Source organism: Plasmodium relictum (genome assembly GCF_900005765.1).
Source record: "Plasmodium relictum strain SGS1 genome assembly, chromosome: 1".
Lineage (NCBI taxonomy): Eukaryota > Apicomplexa > Aconoidasida > Haemosporida > Plasmodiidae > Plasmodium > Plasmodium relictum.
The window spans coordinates 650,293-669,807 of NC_041679.1; the positions used below are offsets into that span (position 1 = coordinate 650,293).

The window sequence follows — 19,515 nt, forward strand, 5'->3', positions numbered from 1 at the left end:
ATTTTTTTTAAACCATAAAATTTGTGTCTTATAATAATAAATTCTAAATTTTTTAAATTTAATGTTTTAAATTTTTATATATATATCTAAATTTTTTTTTTTTTTTTTTTGTGTATTTAACTTTTTTAATATGTATACATTTTGCATACTTATAAAATATTTGATATTTTTCAAATGAAACATTTATTTTAATTAAATATAAATATTTATTTTTAAATTGAAATATATATTCTTTAAATACGATTTCTTTTTTTCTTCTTTATTTTATTAAACTTATATGAAAAAAATAAGTTGAAAAAAATTTTAAGTTTTTAATTAAACTAAAAAGAAAATCTTAAATTCATATATTATTTATAGATATGTATTAAAATTACAATTTTTAATAATTTTTTTTTTTAATATATAAATCTTTGTATATTTTTAAAGAACATACAAAAATAATGCACAGATATAATTTGAACTTTTTATATAATAATATTGTGTTCTTAAAAATAAAATAATAGTTTCAAATGTATATTTAAAAAAAATAAAAAATAATATATATATATATATAATAAATTTCTAAAATCATTTTTTATAAAATCATCTAAAAATGAATAGAGAGTAATTTTCTTTTTCCTTTTTTTTTTTTATATATATGATATTCTAAAAATATTTTTATGTGATGATTAGATTAAACATATTTTTTATTACAATGAAAGATAAGTATTTTATTCATTTTTTTTCATTTTTATAATATCTTCAATTATTTATGTTAACAAATCTCAAGTAACCCTTCTTTGATGGTAAATCGATTTTTTTAACTTCATTTTTAAATAGTTTGGAATGATCTGATTCTTTAACTGTAGGGAGAACACAACATTTATCTCCTTTATTCCAGTTAGCGGGTGTTGCAACTTCATAATTACTAGTTAGTTGTAGTGATTTTAGTACTCTTAAAATTTCCTGAATGTTTCTTCCTGTTGTTGCTGGATATAATATAGATGCCTTAACTTTTTTATCAGGAGAAATAAAAAAAACACATCTGCAAGTTAATGGTAATCCTTTAATATCTTTTTCTTTTTCATCTATTATTTTTAACTTATTAGCTAATTCTCTTGATTCATCACAAATTATAGGAATTTTCCATTCATTTAAATTTCCGTAATATTTAATATCATCTATCCATTTTTCATGAGATTCTTTTGAATTGCAACTAAAACCAATTAATTTGCAATTTAAATTTAAAAATTCATCATAAAATTTGCCAAATTCAGCCATTTCAGTAGTACACACAGGAGTAAAATCGTTTGGATGACTAAATAAAATAGACCAGTTATTTTCAACATACTTATAAAAATCAAAAATTCCATCTATATTTGATGCTGTTGCTGTGAAATTAGGAAATGTATCCCCTAAATTATAACCCATTTTGATAATATATTTTTATTTACGTAATTTTTAATTTTCTTTCCAAATTCTTAACTTTTCAATTAGTTTTCTCAATTTTAAACCTTTTCCTAATTGAAAATATACAATTATATATATATATATATCTAGGAATATAGAGCTTTTGTAAAATTACGAAAAGTTATAAAAAAATGGAATATTTAAAATAATACAATTTATAAGTTGTTAAAAAAAAAAAAAAATGTAATAATTGAATATTTTTTTGTTCTTTTAATATTAAATATTTTTAAAAAAAAACAAATTATAAAAAAATTATTTGTAACAGCTTAAATAATAAAAAAAAAAAAAAAAAAATTATTATTATAAATATATGTTTTTATACATATATATATTATTTTGGGAAAAAATTCAAACAATAATTCATATTAATATTTCATATTTTGAAAAATAAAATTCTTTTTCTTTTAATTAAAATAAATAAAAAGAAAATAATTAAAAAATTAATCTTTTATTAATATAAGTAACAGTGAAATTTCATGAATTCTAAAAAATCATTTAATTTATTAAAAGAATATAATATATATGATTACATATAAAATATATCAACAATGAAAAGTTATTAGAATAAATTATTGAAAAATAAGTGTAGATTATATTCCATATATATATAATAAGTCTTAATAATTTTTTCTTTAAAATAACGAAAAACGTTTTCATATTATTTTTATATTTTAATGTATAAATAAATAAAACAAATAAAAAACAAAATGCATATAAAACATTAATAAATTATTACATTTATTTAAAAATACACATTTAAATATAAAAAATAGATTAAAAAAATATATATATTAATAATATATTCATATAGAATAATTCATTAACGTTAATGATATGTATATTGATACAATTAGCTACAATATATAAGATGAATAATTATAACTTAATTCTTTTTTAAATGAATTGTTTTTAACATAAAATTATTCATATTCATGTTTGAATTATTTAACAGAATTTAAAGTTTACAGAAAATAAATATGGGTAAAATATTTTTATTTCAATATAATGGATGATTAATATATACATAATTATATAAGAAGAGAAAAAAAAAGAAAAAACTTTATTAAGATATATTACAAAATAAAATCAAAAAATTTAGTTAAAATATTTAGAATTATGGAAATTTAAGGAAAAGAGGAATTTTTTTTTTTTTAGGATTTATAAAATGATGAGATAATTATATGCATATAGAAAAAATTTTCGTTAATGAAAATGTTATTTATTTTTTTCTCATTAATGTAGGTTTTTCTAGTATATTTTTTCTTATTATTTTCTTTTATTGTTATTCTTAATTGTATGTAAAATTACGAAAATATATTAGTCATATGTTTAAAAAAAAAACAAAATAAAATTTAATAATAACGTACTAGAAATACTAATGCTTGTGTATAGCTTAATTTAAATATATTAAGTTTATAATTAATATTGGAGTTAAATCTTCCTTTTTTTAAAGTAAGCATTGAAAAATACGAATAATTTTTGATTAATAAATATATTTCCTTAATTACTAGAATCATAATATTAAGCAATTACGTTTTATTTGTAGTGGGAATGAAAAAAAGTAGCATAATAAAATTTATGTAAAATAGAAAATATTAATATATTTATTTAAAATGTAAAAGTGTTATTAAATAAATACAATGAGCAACTTATTGCTTCAATATTTTTTAAATTCTATTCCTATATTTTGAATTCAGATTTATAACTACAAAACTAATATAATTAATATTTATTATGAAAACTGAATATACAATTATTTAATATTATTAAAAAAATATATATATATATTAACCAATAAAAAATATATAATATACATAAAACAATTTTAAGTATCTTTATATAGATAAAAAAAGTGTACAATAATATTTTTTTTTTAGAAAAAAAGAAATGAAATTATAAATACTTCAAATAATAAAAAAAAAAAAAAATAAGATATATATATATATAGACTAATTATATAAACTAGTTAGAAAAAGATGAAATAATATTATGTATAAAAATAATGGGAATTATTTAAAAAAAAGGAGTCATAAATAAAATATAAAGAAAGGGAAAAATAAGTATAATTCATTTCATTAATGTTATGAAGAGTAAGAAATCCTTTTTACATTATATAAAATAACTGAAGAATGAATATTTTAGTATTGATTTTGTTTTATCATTAAATGATACGATAAAAAATATTATATTTGTGATATAAAAAGAGTATTCCATGAGTATATTTTCTTAGGCAATTTATCATTTTATATTTTTACTATTTCTATATTAGTGCGTTAATAGTGCACTTCATATTTTATTTCCTATTCCATAACAAAAAAAAAAAAAAAAAAAGAATATATATTAAAAATATCTTCAGGTAATAAAAGAAAGAAAATGGAAAATAAAAAGTTAAAAATTATACATTAAACTAGTGAATGTATTTAAACTAAGAAAAAAGAGTTATTTTTCTTTTTTCTTTTTTATTTTTAACGTTGAATTTAACAACAAAAAATATTTCTAATAGAACTATGATTATATACCTAATAATGTTTTGTTACAAATTATTAATTTTTTGCTTTATTTTTATAAAAAAAAATACTTTTTTCAATATATTTATATAACAAAGTATTGAAAATAATATAAGGTATAGAAATAAATATTACCATTTCAACAAAATAGAAAAAAAAAAGTTAAAATTTTCAAAATGTATTTATTAGTAAATATAAAAGTGATCAATTATTATTTTTGTTACTCATTAGCGACTTCTTACACTTTATATTTTTAAAAAATAAAAATTTTTATGTTTTTTCTTTTATTAACACTAAATTAAAAGTATATATAATTATATATATTTTTTTTCCTCTTTATTATAAAGTTAATTTTCCATATTTAAAAAGATAGCCAATTTTTAATTAAAAATTATACAAGAAAGTTATATCATTAATGAAAATTTTTGTTTATAATAACTATATTCTAATTTTAGTAACACATATCACAAATATATATATGTATTTTTATTGTATTCCTAATATAGTAAAATAATATTAAAGCATATGCATAAATATAAATATTCTTTTCTTATTTATTTATCCTTTTAGAAAAAAAATTAAAAAAAAAAAAAAATATTTCCCATAAAGGTTTATTTTATTTAGTATAAAAATATAAAAATATTTTTGAAAGAAATGTAATTTTTCTTTAAATTATCATTTCAATATTTTAATTTACAAAAATGTAAAAAAATAAAAATATAAAGACAAAGATAAATAAATTCTAAGTAATTTTATTAATAAGTTCCAATTGTTTTCTTAGTGTAAATAACTTTATATTTTTCATAGTATTTTTGTTAATATGGTTCATATATATATATATGTTTATAATAAAGAAATAAATAGCATTTTTTTGTTTTGTTTTGTTTTGTTTTTTCTTTAAATTATGAATCCTTTTTAGTAGCATTAACATATCTTTCATTAGTTGTTATATCGATATATTTTTACACTTTTTTATTATTGGTGTAAATAATTTTATTCTTTAAAAAAATAAAGAAGTATTGATAACATTTATATTATTTTAAAAGAAATATATGCATGATAAAATGATAGAAAAAAAAAAAAAAAGTTTTCATTTGTTCTAAAGAAAGTTGTCTAAAATAATATAAAAATAAATTAATATTAGATATCTAATTTAAATATATTGTTTTTTTATTTTCATGCATCTATGCATATGACTTAAGAAAAATTAATAGTTCTTTATATGAAAAAGTAAATAAAATTTATTAAATTACTTATGATCCAAAAATTCTTTAAAAAATTTTTTTTTTCAGAATTAAGAAAAATTTTTTTTTTTTTTACTTTTTGAAATAAGAGCACCTTCTATTTTTTTGAATGAATTTTTTTTTTTATAAAGTATATTATTATGTTAGTTCTTTTTAGTTAAATCTATTTTATGATGAATAAACTTTTTTTTGATTTTCATAAACAAAATTATGCACAAAAATTATGAAGTAAAATTGTGCGCACTTTGAACCATAATGATAAAAAAAAGTAAAAAACTTTAATATATTTGTCAAAAAAAAAAATTTTTTTTCTTTAGAGTATAGGAAGTAAATATTTAAATAATAACAATTTAAATATGTAACTGTTATTAAGATATTGTGAATTTATGCATAATTTTTTTTTTTTTTTTATATGTTTTTTTTATTATTGTTTGTGATACTTTAATATATTTTTTTTGTTACTTTTTTGGTATTTTTTATTTTTTTTTTTATATCCTCATATGCACATGTATATATATATATATATGTATGCACAAACATACATAAAATGATAATTTTAACTGCAAATGTTTTGTAAAAAAAAAAAATAATAAAATAATTTGGGATTTTTAACAGATATAATAAAATTCTTTCTTTTTTGTTATAGTAGAAAAAAAGAAGGTAGGGAGTTATTAAGTAAATAAATATAAAATTTTGTTTGAAATTATATTATTTCTTGTTTTATTTTAATTTTTAAAACTTCAGTTCTAGTGATGAAATAATATAGAAACAACAACAGTATAAAAAGTTTTGCATAAATGGTATTTATATAGAAAAAAAAAAATGTAAAAACTTATAATTAAAATAAATTTTAGTATTCTCTCTTATGTTTCGCATTTATTAAAGAAAAAAATATTTTAAAATTTTAACATTTTTTCTTTATTTTATTTTTTTATTATTTATTTTATTTTATTTTTTTTTTTTTTTTTTGTTATTTTTTTCTTTTCATAAAAAAAACTATTTTAAATGTGTAAGTTTGGGATAAGAAAGTTGCATTTTTATATAAAAAATTTAACCCGTATCTTTTTTTATTTTTTTATATTTATATATATTTTAATGTTTTAATAAATAATTGTATATATTTCTTCTTTTGTTTTATAAATATATTTTGAGTATTTTATATATTTTTTTATTTTTGATTATTTTATTTTTTATATTAAAATACTTTATAAGAGGAATAAAATCATTTTTTTTTTTAAGACTAAAAATCATAGTTTAATGAGATATATAAAAATTTTTTTTTTTTTTTTTTTGAAAGTTTTTGTATGATATTGTTATTTTTATTTTACATGATATATTAATATATTTAAAAAGGGTTATAAAGATTAATAGTTTTTTTTTTTAATTTATCCGTTTTACATTATATTGATTTTCCGATTCTTTTTTAATTTTTCCAAATATTTTATACATTATTTTTACATTTTTTTTGTTTCTTTATTTTGGTTATTATTTACCAAAAATATACATATTTTTTTTAATTATATAATTTCTACTAAAAGATAAAAAAAAAAAAAAAATCTCCTTTCCTTTTTTTTTTTTATATTCATATATATACATATCTAAGATTTTTCATTTTATGTTAAAAATGTTTTGTTTATATGTAGAATAATAAATGCTAAACTTTTTTTTTTTCTTTTTTTTCATTTTATATATATATATTTTTAGTAGAAATTTCTATGAGTTTTATATAAATATAAAATTATTTATATATTTACGTATCTTTTTTTTTTTTAATACTATTAGTTTTCTCCTTTAATAAGATACAAATATTAATTTTTTTTAATTCATTATATTTATTTTTATAAATATATAAATATATATATCTAGTGAAAGCTAATACATATATATACATTTTATTCGTAATATTTTTTACCAAAAAAAAAAAAAGAAATTAAAAGAAATTGTAGTACTTTAAAAATGCTATAAATTTTTTTCTAATTTATTAAATATTTAATTATTTATTTCTAACATTATTATTATGCTCTTTATATAATTAAATTTGTCTTTATAATATATTTTTAACATTATAATTAGTTATAATTAAGAGAAAAATAAAAAGTTGAGTATAAAAATAAGTATATATATAAAAAAGTAAATGAAATGAAGTTAATTAAAAATATAGGAAAAATATGTAAAAGTAAAGAAGAAATCTAAAAATAAAAAAAAAAAAGAGTATATATTTATTACATATATACTTTAATACTTTTATTTTATATACCTTTTTCTTTTTTTTTCTCTCTGATCAATAAAAATGATATATTAGAGTAACATTATAGATATTATTATATATGCTCATTTTTTTATATTTATTGGTATTTTAAATAATCATAGATATTTTTTGGAGAGTTTCATATGCATATATGTATGTTATTATAACATTAATAATTAACCTAGAAAAAAAAATTTTTTTTTTCCTTTTCCTAAATATAATCATTAGTATGTGCAATTTTATCAATTTTTTTTTATTCCTTTTTATTTTTATATTTGAATTAATACTATTTTGCATAAATGAGAAATGAAAAAAAGATAGGTAATTTAAAATGGAAAAAAAAAAAAATGCATATAAAATAATGTGTAATAAAGTTTGGTTTTAATAAATTATTTAGGAATGTAGAATGTGTATAATTTTATTTACATAATTTATATGTATGTATGTATAATTATTATTTATCTTTAAAATTGGTGAATATTAATAAACACATAGAAATATTAAAATTGTCTTTATCATAATTTTTTTTATTTTATTTTTTTTTTTAATGAAAAATTATATATATATATATATATTTTTATTTAAAATTATTCTTAGAATTTTTTTTTACATAATTTTTTTTTTTTTTATATATTAATAATTTTTATTTAAAGTGTATGTAAAATTATAAGTATTTAATTATTTATAAAAAATAAGTAATGATTTTTATTTAAAAATTTGTTTTTATATTTATTTACACAATATATTTTTTGTTTTGTAAATTATTTCATATGCATATTTATTAATTAAATTATAAATTGTATTGAAGCATTTATTATTTTATTTTTTTTTATTTTTGCTTTTTTCAGAAATATATATATATATATATTTATAATTTTTTTTTTTTTTAATTTTCAAAAGATATATTTGATTTAATATTCTAATTGTAAATAATGGATGATTTTGAAATGAATATTTTGATTGAAAATAAGCTAGAAGAAGAAAAGGCCTTTTATAATTTTCCTTTTAAATATTTACATTTATTAGTATGTGCATATAGAAATTATTATTTCAATATTTATTTAAAAAAAATAGCAAAGTTTAACGAAAATGAAGATTTTGCAGTTAATGAATTAAAAGATGGAATTGAAGGACAAGTAGTTTTATCTTTGAATTCATCAAGAAGCCAGTATAATTATAAAAAAAAAAAAAAGCAGAAAACTTATTCCACTTTAGATAATGTAAGTAATAATTTAAATATAAATGAAAAAAGGAAAAACATATATCGATTATATAATAATACAAAAAATTGTGAAAACACTAAAAATACATATCTCTCTAGCCCATTTTCAAAAAATTCTAAAAAGAGTAATTTAAATAAAAATGAAAATATCATGTATAATGAACATGCGCAGACTAATACAAATAATTATTCTGAACAGGAAATATTAAAAATGATTTTTTATTTTATGTATAATTATATATTTAAGAAAAAAAAAAATAATAAATATGAAATTAAAAAGAAAAATAACATGAACACTGAACTAGAAGAAAATGGAAATATTTCTATTGATAATAACATTTGTTCTCAAGAAAATGAAAAAAATAATATTTTTCAAAATAATGATGATAAACAAATGAATTTAGAGAATATAGAAAATAGTACTTTGAATGAATGTGTAATGGAAAAAAGTATACATATTAATGAAGAAAATAAAGAGAATGAATTATCAAATGAAGAAAAGCCCGTAGATTTAATTTTGGAAGTAGCAGCAAAAGGAATAAGTAAGGAAACAGCTATATGTGATGATAGAAATAAAGAAGATATGACTTTAAAAGAAATAAAAGATAACGTTAATGACAATATATTAAAAAATAGCATGGTTACTGATATATCAGATGAAAAAAAAAAGACAAATGGAATTGATGTTTTTTTTAATAATGACACAGTAGTTGAAAATGGTAATAATGATGCTAATTCGTCGCTTTTTTCAAGGGAAAAATGTTTAACTAAATTTTCTCAAGAAATAGATAATAAAGAAGAATTAACAGAAATTGGTGACGAAAATTCTTTAAAAAGTAAAAAGGCAATAGTTGATAAAAAACTCCAAGAAAATGAGAAAATAAAAGATAAATATGAAGAAAAAAAGGAAAATTTTTTTTTAAATAAAAGTAAAAATGATTTTTTAAATGAAGAGAATAAAGAATATAGTGATTTTTCACAAGATTATATAGAGGACGAAAAAAACAGGATTTTACAAATAATTGAAACCTATTTGCATAAGAAGCAAATGTTTTTTACTATGAATGATGTTTTTTATCCATTTACAAGTAAAAATTTTAATTTATATAAAAAAAAAAATCAAAATAAAAAATTAAAAAAAAATTACGCGTCTAATAAATCAACTGATTTAATGGATTCATATAATTTTTCTCCTTCAAAAAAATATATGAAAAACAAATTATTTTTTTGTAAGTTAAAAAAAGGATTAAATTTATTATTAAAACATGAGAAAAAAAGAAAAAAAAAAAATACTTCGCCAACTAAAAGTAGCAAAAATTTGAAAAAAGATGAGAATGAAGAACAAATAGAAGAAAATGACTCAAATTTTACAAAAAATAGTAATAAAAAAAAGAATGATAACAATTTGTTAAATAATGATTTTAATGAGGAATTAGTAAGTAAAACATATGGTAAGATAAATGAAGAAGGTTCTAATTTATACTTCAAAATTGTTAATGAAAAATTAAATAACACGAAGTATATTGAAAACAATACGTTACAAAGAAATTTATTGACAGTTATAGATAATAATGAAATGGATGTATATAACAACAATACACCTAATTTACAAAATAAAATAGCAGAAAAAAACGAAATTAGAAAAAAATATGAATCAAATATGAAATTTTATAATATGAATAATAACTCATTTATTGAAGAAATAACAGGAAACGGAGATAATAATGGTAATAATAATAAAGATATTCTTTATAGAATAAAGAATTATCCTTTTTATTATAAAAGTAAAGTAGATGAATTTAAAAATATTTATGAAAATCATTTAAATAAAAATGATTATTATCATAATTTAAAAGAAGAAAAGAATAAAAATTATTTATTGCGCAATAGTGAAAACAATAATAAAAATAGTTTAGCACATATACCAAATTCTTATTTAAATAATAATGCTATTATGAGAAATGATAACTCATATAATAGTAAATTAAGTAAAAATATAAATGTATCTATTGTCGATAACAGTGGTAATATTAATAAAGAAAAAATGGAGAAAAGCAATTATTATTACGCAAACACTGTACCTAAAGAATTAGTTACCAATAATATGTTTTCATCTTATATAAATTCAAACAATAATTTGAATAATAATTATGAAATAAATGAAATTTATCAATTAAATAACAAAAATATGCAACCCCTTAGAAACAACGATGAAGTGTTTAACAAAGAAGATGGTTTTCATAATTCTTATAACAAAAATGATATGAGTAATATTTCATATTTTAATGGTGGGAATAATAAAAAAATGAATATATACCATAATAAGAACATTTTATTAAAAAATAATATTTCATTAAATCCTGATGGTAGTATATCTAATAATTTATTAAATACAGAAAATATAAAAAATAATAAGTATATAAATAGTGGTATTCCTTTTGAATTTCATGATAACAATTATTATACTATGATTAATTCTAATTCTCAAATATTAAGAAAAAATATGAAAAATTATAAAAAGTTGAATTCATTAAGTAATATTAGTAGTAATAATTATAACAGTAACAGTAATAGCAATAATAATAGTAAGAGTAATAATAATACTGCTAATAATAATAGTAATAGTAGTAACATTAGCAATAATAAAAGCAACAGTAATAATAACGGTAACAATAATAATAATAACAATAATAATAGCATTAATAGCAATACTAATAACAATAGTAGTAGTAACAACAGTAATAGTAATAATAATGATTTTAATATGAGAAAAAATAAAATACCCATTGAAAATTACTACAATCTACACCAATATAGTTGTAACAACGATATAAACTCATCAAATTCAGAAAAACCTTTAAATAATGGTATTTTAGTAAGTAACATGAATAACTTAGACTATAATATAAATGATATAAATGAAAAGAAAAGAATAATACAAATGAATGGAGTTGGTATGAGGGATTTAAATGATAATAATAAAATAAATTATTATAGCATAAATAAAATTAGAGAAATTAACAAAAATGATATATTTTTATATAATAATACAAATAATACGACTAATGATAACAGCGTTAATATTTATAATAATAATAGTAAAAATATATATTTAAATGAGTCATATTATAATTCAAATTATAAATTGAATAATAATGCATATGAGATAGAAAATAATAAAAGAATGAGTAGTCAAATACAGAATTTGCATTGTAGAGATGGTTCATATATGAGATATGAAGAAGAAATGAAGCAAAATCTATTAAAAATTGAAAATAAAAATATTTGCGATTTAAATAATTATTTGATGAATTGTGAAGAAATTGATAACAAAAACATACCTAATATTATGAGCAATAAAGAAGTAAAGCCGTTACAGTATAAAAAGGCAAAGAAATTGAGTAATGAAGAAAATAGGGCAGTAAATAATAAAATTATAAATGGTAATTTGAAAACTAGAAACGATAATAACAAAAAAAATAACAGGACAAAATATAAAAATGAGAACAAGAAATTATTTAATCAAAATATCATGCATAAAAGTTGTAATAATTTTCATTCTAATTATAATTCTAATGATAAAAATAACAATAACAACAATAACAATGATAATAACGATGATAATATTAGCAGTTATATGAATAATTATAACAGTTATAATGGTAGTAATAACAACAGCAGTAATAATATCATTGATAATAATAATGTTAATAATAATACCAGCAATGAAGATAATAGGAATTGTAGTGGAAAAAGTATTAATAATATTAAAGATAAGATAATTTTAGAATGTAATAATAGTAATAATATGGGAGATAATAATAGTAATAGAAATATTATAGAATACAATAATAATAGTAATAATTGTAATATTAATCAGGAAAATAACAATAATGAAGATAATAGAAATAATAATAATAATAGTAATAATTGTAATATTAATCAGGAAAATAACAATAATGAAGATAATAATAATAATAATAATAATAATAATAATAATAATAATAATAATAATAATAATAATAATAATAATAATAATAATAATAATAGTAATAACAATAATAATAATAATGATAATAATTATAATAATGATAATAATTATAATAGTGATAATAATAATAATAATAATAATGATACTAATAATTTAATTGAGAATTCAAGAAATTCTTTCCATCAAAATATATCTCATTCAAATGGAATGAACTTGATAAATGATAGTTCAATTAATTACAACGAAATAAATATGATAAACAATCCTAATAGCTTAAGAAGCTATTCTATTGAAAATATACAAAAAAATAAAAAAGAGATTAATATTAAAATAAGTAATAATAATATTAATGATAATAATAATGTAAGTAATAATGATAATAAAAGTATTAGCAATAATAATAATACTAGTACTACTACAACTACTACTACTATTAATAGTAATAGCAATAACAATAATACTGCTATTAATAACATTAATACTAATGATAATAATGATAATAGTGTTAATAATAATAGCAATAATAATAATAATGATAATAGCATTAATAATAACATAAACATTGATAGAAATCATAGTCATAATAATAATCATAATAATAACAATAATGGTAATAATAAATTATCTACAGTAATTAATGAATGGGGTAATTATAATGAATCTTATGATACATTTAATAAAAACGGTTCATCTTTAATTATGATGAATTGTGATGATAAAGAAAATTTTAGTTTAAAGAGGAGGAAAACATATATTTTAACAGAAAACGGCAACAATAATAATAATAGTAATAAAAAGTTAAAAAAGAAAAAAATACAGAATGAAGAAAAATCTTTCTGTGCATCGAATGAACAAGTAATAAATAAAAAAGTGAAAAATAATATATATGACAAGTCTTTGAAAAGTTCTTTAAATAAAATAGATAATACACATTTTAGCAAAAGTAATTCTATTAAAAATAAAAATCATGGGGATAATGAAATAGATGATTATAATAACAAAAGTTGTAATTTAAGTTATATTTCATGTAGTAATAATATCAATAGTTATCAAGATAATATTTATTTAGGAGAAAAAGTAGGTAATACTTACATGAATGAAATGATTTTGGATAATAAAAGTGAAATAGAATCAAATATGAACATAGATACAAATAATTTTATTGATAATAATAATAATGGCATTTTAAAAAAAGATTCAAAAATTTATAATATTAAAGATGATAGAAATGATATTAATATTCATAGCATTGCACCAATTAATATTGCTATGAAAGGAGATAATAGAAACATAAAAGAAAATATTTTAACGCAAATGAATAGTACTAATTATAGTTTAATGAGTGATAATATTTTGGAAAATAATATGAATACCGATTTAAATAAAAATATTTTTGATTCTAATACTAATAATAGTGATTATAAGAATTTAATGACAGGAAATGATGAAGAAAAAATGATAAAAAATAAATTTCATTTACAAGAAAAAAAAAATTATTTTGATTTTAATAACAATAGCAATAAAAATTATGATTTAAGAGAAAATTTTGAGAAAATAGAAGAGGATCAAGAGAATGATTTCAGTATGAAAAATGTGAAGTATATGAAAAATTCCAAAAAAAAAATGACTAATCCTAAGTATTCCAACAAAGATATATATAATAAATCACTAGAAAAGATGGAAGAAATAGAAAAAAGAAACAACAAAAATAAATTAAAAAGTATTATAGCATCAGCTTACGGTGAAGTTAATTCTTATCAAGCAAATAAAACTAACATAATAAATTTAGTAGATGGAAAAAATGAGAAAAATGTTGGTAATAAAGAAATTATCAGTGAAACAAAAATTAGAAAGAAAAAGGGAAGAAAACCAAAAAATGCACTTTTGCAAACAGATAAAAGTAATTCCAAAGAAGCAAATCTACATAATAAAGCATATGATAATAAATTTAATATAAATAAGGAAATAGAAAAATCGAAAGCATCTGATACTAGAAGAAAATCAAAAATAGGAAAAAAATCTTCAGAAGTAAAATACGGTGTAGAAAAGGTAGAAACTGGAGCTTATAATGAGAATGGGGAAAAAGTTTCAGGAGTTTGGTAAGAATTTTGGAAATAGAAAAAAAAAAAAAATACGAAATTTTGTGTATATAAATTTGTTCTCTCTCTCTATATATATATTTTCATATACTGTATGAATTTTTTATTTTTGTTTTTGTAGGTATGATACAAATAGAAGATTATGGAGGGTTATGTATATGGAAAATGACAAAAGAAAGACAAGAGGATTTTCTCCTCGTATATATGGTTTTAATGTAGCAAGAGAATTAGCTGTTCAATTGAAATATGAAATGAATAAGAAAAATAAAAAATGAATAGGCACTTTTTTTTTTCATTTCATTATTATTTTATCTTTTACTTATCTCTATTTCTTTTTTCTTTTTATTCCATTTTTTTTTTTTTTTATCATTCATATTTTCATATATTTTACTTTTTTTTCATATTTTTTGTTTTTCTTGTTTTTTTAGTTTAATATCAAAATATAAAACCATTAATTACATTTTTTCATTGTTTATAAAAAAAAAAAAAATTATATATTTTTCATTTGTTGCATTAAGATAAATTTTGAGAATTTTGTTACATTTCACATTGTTTTATTATTATTATTATTACTATTATTATTATTATTGTTATTATTATTATTACTATTATTATTATTATTTTATTTTATTCTTTTTTTTTTTTTTTTGTTTATATATTTTTTTGTTCAATTTTTTTTTTTATGTATATTCCTTGATTTGATTGTTTATATACATTTATGTATTTTTTTCCATTTTTTTTTTTGGTTTATTATTTTTAATGTACCTTTTTTTGTTAATAATCTCTTTTTAAGCTTTGATAAAAAAAAAAAAAAAAAGAAAATTTTGGCCATAAAAACCAAAATATATTAACGTCAAAAATAAAGATAAAAATTAAAAATACATTATTGAATAAAAAAAAAAAAAATAAAATAATAATATTTTAAGTTAATCTTCATAAAAATTCCATATATATATATACTTAAATTATTAATAAAAAATTAATAAGCTAAATTATTATTATTAAAAAAAAAAAAAGATATAGACATATGAATAAAATTACAAATTATATATATGATTTTATCTTTTAAAAAGTTCTTTTCAAAAATTTCAGAAATAATAAATTTTCTTTTTTATACGTTTACGTTTATGTGATTATTCCTTTATGAGAATATACATGTATATTAAAAAATTTTTTTTTTTTTCTTTTTTTGTTTTGTAGGTATGTTTGTATTTTTCAATAATTGATGTATTATTGTTCATTATTGATTTCATTTTAACTAAGGCTTCGTAATTTTTGAATATATTCAAAAAAAACAAAAGCAGATAAATCATTTAAGAATTGTTGTGAATAATAATAGCTGGATGCCAATGAAGAAGCAAATAAAGATCTTATATAAACATGCGGTACCCTTTCAAGAATTTGATCAAAAGTTACAAGTTTTAATAATGTTGATGGAATAACATCTTGTAAAACTTTTTTTAATAATTTATAATCGTTACATAGAGAATTGGATTCTAAAATATCCTTTTTTAACTCGCTAATTTTTTTTGATAAAATATTGGTAGCCTGGGAAATAGGAATTTTTGTTCTTCTGGTTTCAGTCCATAAGGATTCGAATTCTAATTCACAATAATGTCTAATTTTATTTTGAATTTCTTTGACATATTCTTTATAAAAAGAAGAAATTTGTTCATCTTCATCGTCATTTGAAAGAATATCATCTTCACTTTGAGGTTCTTGATTAATATTCTCAGTATTATTATTAAGAGTATATCTATTAAATGATGGTAAATGATTTTTTTTTTGATTTTGGTTTATAAAAGTTAATTCATTTTCCTCTACTAATAGTATGTCATTGTCTGGAGAACACATTAATTTAATATACTGTTGATCATCTAATACCAATCCTGCTAAAACTTCTAAACTACTTGATATCACACCTCCTTTATTGGTTGAAGAATCTTTAAATAAAATAACATTCTTATTTTCTAAAATGTTCCTAGCATCATCAGAAATAAAAACATTTGCTCCTTCTACTATATATTTGTAGATACAAACATCATCTTTAATAATATTATTAACATTAAATATATTAATAGAATGTGGTCTACCACCACAAGGGTTAAATAAATCACATTTATTTAATGGATTTAAGAAAAAATTATTACGGAAATCTAATCCACTTTTAATTATTTTTCCAAATATCTCTACATTATGATCTTCAATTGATATTTTAAAACCATCTTTAGATAAGTATTTGTCCTTATATAGTAAACATGAAGTGTTTAATTTTTTTTTTGTATAGTTTCTTCTTTTAGCTAATCTTATTAATTCGCTTTTATTTAATCCATTTTTATCATATAATACACCAGAACCATCAATAATGGATATAATTTTCGTTTTGGATTGTAAAATGCTATTACTACCTAAATCTCCATCAGGTCCACCAACTACTGATCTGCATATATCTTCTTCTTTTAAATTTAATTTTTCACATAACATTCTAATATATGTTTCTATACCTAATGTTGTCATACCATAAAAGTCATGTGGAACTCCTCCATTTTTTCTTAATTTTCCTGTTGAAAATGTTTTCCAATATTTATATTTTCTCTTCCTAGCCATTATAGCTGCCCAATCCATTAGTTGATCAGATCCTGTATTTTCATCTGGCCCTAAAAAGATAAGATCTTCATTTACATTTTCTAAAATGTGTTCCTTTTTATTTTCTTCAGTAATATTGTTTGAATAATTTTTGTTGTTATTTATTTCTGAACTAACTTTTTGATGTACATCTGTTGTTATTTCGTTGATATAGTTATTATCTTTATAATTATCTTGTATGGTGTTACATTTTTCTTTACTTTGATCCATTTTGCGTATTCCATTCATTTTTGTATATTGTAAATCAATTATTTCATTGACTGAATCAAATGAAAATGAAGAATCATTTTCATCTTCTTTGTTAATCAACAAGTCCAATAAAGAATTAACATAAGAATAAAAACATAAATTTTTTATATATCTTGTATTTACATTATTGGAAACATCAGATTTTAGTAAAATGATTCCTTTACTGCCTCCTTCAGGAATATCCTTGTTTTTGAAATTTTGAGTATATGCTAAATTATAAGCTTCATCAAATAAGTTATCAAAGTTATGCATATAGGAATTTGTATTATTTGATATAACTATTCTTATTCCTCCTCTAGATATTTTGCTAAATCTTATATGAAATCCAACAAAATTTAACCCTAAAATCATGATAATAGAATATGGTTCTGCTTCATAAATAGATTCTCTTAGTAATGACCCGTCAAAAGATATAGCAAAACTTATTTTATGTGTTAAAAAAAAGTTAGTTTTTACTGAATATTTTTCAAACATATAAAAATATTGTAAAATTTTTTTATGATGATTATCTTCAATTTCGTCGATAATATCCTTACTATTTTTATAATTTTTACATTCTGATTTATCTTCCATTTTTTTGTTTCTGCAAAACTTTCTTTCAAAATTGGCAAATAACAATTTTATAGTCTTAGAGTTACATTGAGCACATTTTAAAATTTCGTCCTTAGTATATTTAGAACTTTTTAATTTTTCTTTAATGATATAAAAATCATTTAAAATAGAAATATTATTATCACCTTTTAAATGCAATGCATTTTCTACGTTTTTATAACTAGCGTATGAATTAGTTGAAAAAAAAGTAATAAAATTTATAATAATATAAATATATGCACACTCTTCAGCAGTGAAAACTCTTTTAACTGATAATTGAATAAATTGAGGATCACGAAATAAGCAAAGAGTTTTTAATGATTTCACAATTTTATGAATTTTTGCTTTAATATTTAAACTTTTTTTTTCTTCTTCTGTATATGTAATTACATTAACATTTAATATAATTATTAAAACTCCATTCTTTAATGGTTCAACATACTTTGAATAAGAAAAACATCTATGCATATTTAAACAATCTCCAACTAAAGAAAAAATAGATGATATTACGTTACACCTTTTTACAGCAATATTTAATGTAAAGGTGTTTTCTGATGTTTCGCAATAATGTGTTTGTATAAGTTGTCCAGTTAAATCATTTAGTACTGCTTTATTTAGTTCATAATATATTTGTTCACTTTTGGTACCTTTTATATAATTGTAAAAATTTGTATCCATTAACTTACTTAAATCTGTTTCATTTTCACTTATTATATCATCATTATAACTTGGTAATTCTAATATATATGTTCTTAATGGCCCTTGACAAGTGTGCTCTTTATCAAACACTGAGTGAACTGACCTAAAACTTTTTAATCTATAACAATCTTTTGACATATCACTAAAATTAAAATATTTTTCTTCTATTTTCTTCTCCATTTTATAATTTAATCGTGTTTTATTATCATCAGCATACACTCTACTAATTATATAAATTACATTATCATACTTTTCTTCAAATATTGGAAAATAATTATCACTTGAATATTCCTCATTAATTTTTGCGGTTATTATACATACAACCACTTTACTTATCATCTTAGAACTTGTTTCTTCAAAATGACACTTATTAAAACCTAATTTATTAAAATAAAAATCAACACTAGAATTTATTAAATGATCTGAAAATAAATTATAACTTCTCAACAATTCTCTTGTTTTTTCATATTTCTCTTCCCAAATTACACTATTATTAGAAAATTGTTCACTACCAAAGTACTCTCCATTATTAATAGGCAAACTTATTGATCTCTTACTCGTAATACCCAT

The 19,515-nt window shown here is 17.9% G+C and overlaps 3 protein-coding genes across 3 annotated transcripts; 1 reads left to right on the top strand and 2 right to left on the bottom strand.

The window, feature by feature from the left end:
* Positions 1-741: 741 nt before the first annotated feature.
* Positions 742-1,410, bottom strand: 1-CysPxn (1-cys peroxiredoxin, putative; the record flags this gene model as incomplete). Its single annotated transcript, XM_028679600.1, has 1 exon — positions 742-1,410. The coding sequence occupies one exon, from the start codon at positions 1,408-1,410 to the stop codon at positions 742-744; it is 669 nt and encodes a 222-aa protein (XP_028531516.1).
* Positions 1,411-8,380: 6,970 nt separating this feature from the next.
* ApiAP2 (transcription factor with AP2 domain(s), putative) lies at positions 8,381-15,035 on the top strand (the record flags this gene model as incomplete). The annotated part of the gene is made up of 2 exons (XM_028679611.1): positions 8,381-14,760; positions 14,882-15,035. The coding sequence occupies 2 exons, from the start codon at positions 8,381-8,383 to the stop codon at positions 15,033-15,035; spliced, it is 6,534 nt and encodes a 2,177-aa protein (XP_028531517.1).
* Positions 15,036-16,014: 979 nt separating this feature from the next.
* Positions 16,015-19,515, bottom strand: GDH3 (glutamate dehydrogenase, putative; the record flags this gene model as incomplete). The annotated part of the gene is made up of 1 exon (XM_028679622.1): positions 16,015-19,515. The coding sequence occupies one exon, from the start codon at positions 19,513-19,515 to the stop codon at positions 16,015-16,017; it is 3,501 nt and encodes a 1,166-aa protein (XP_028531518.1).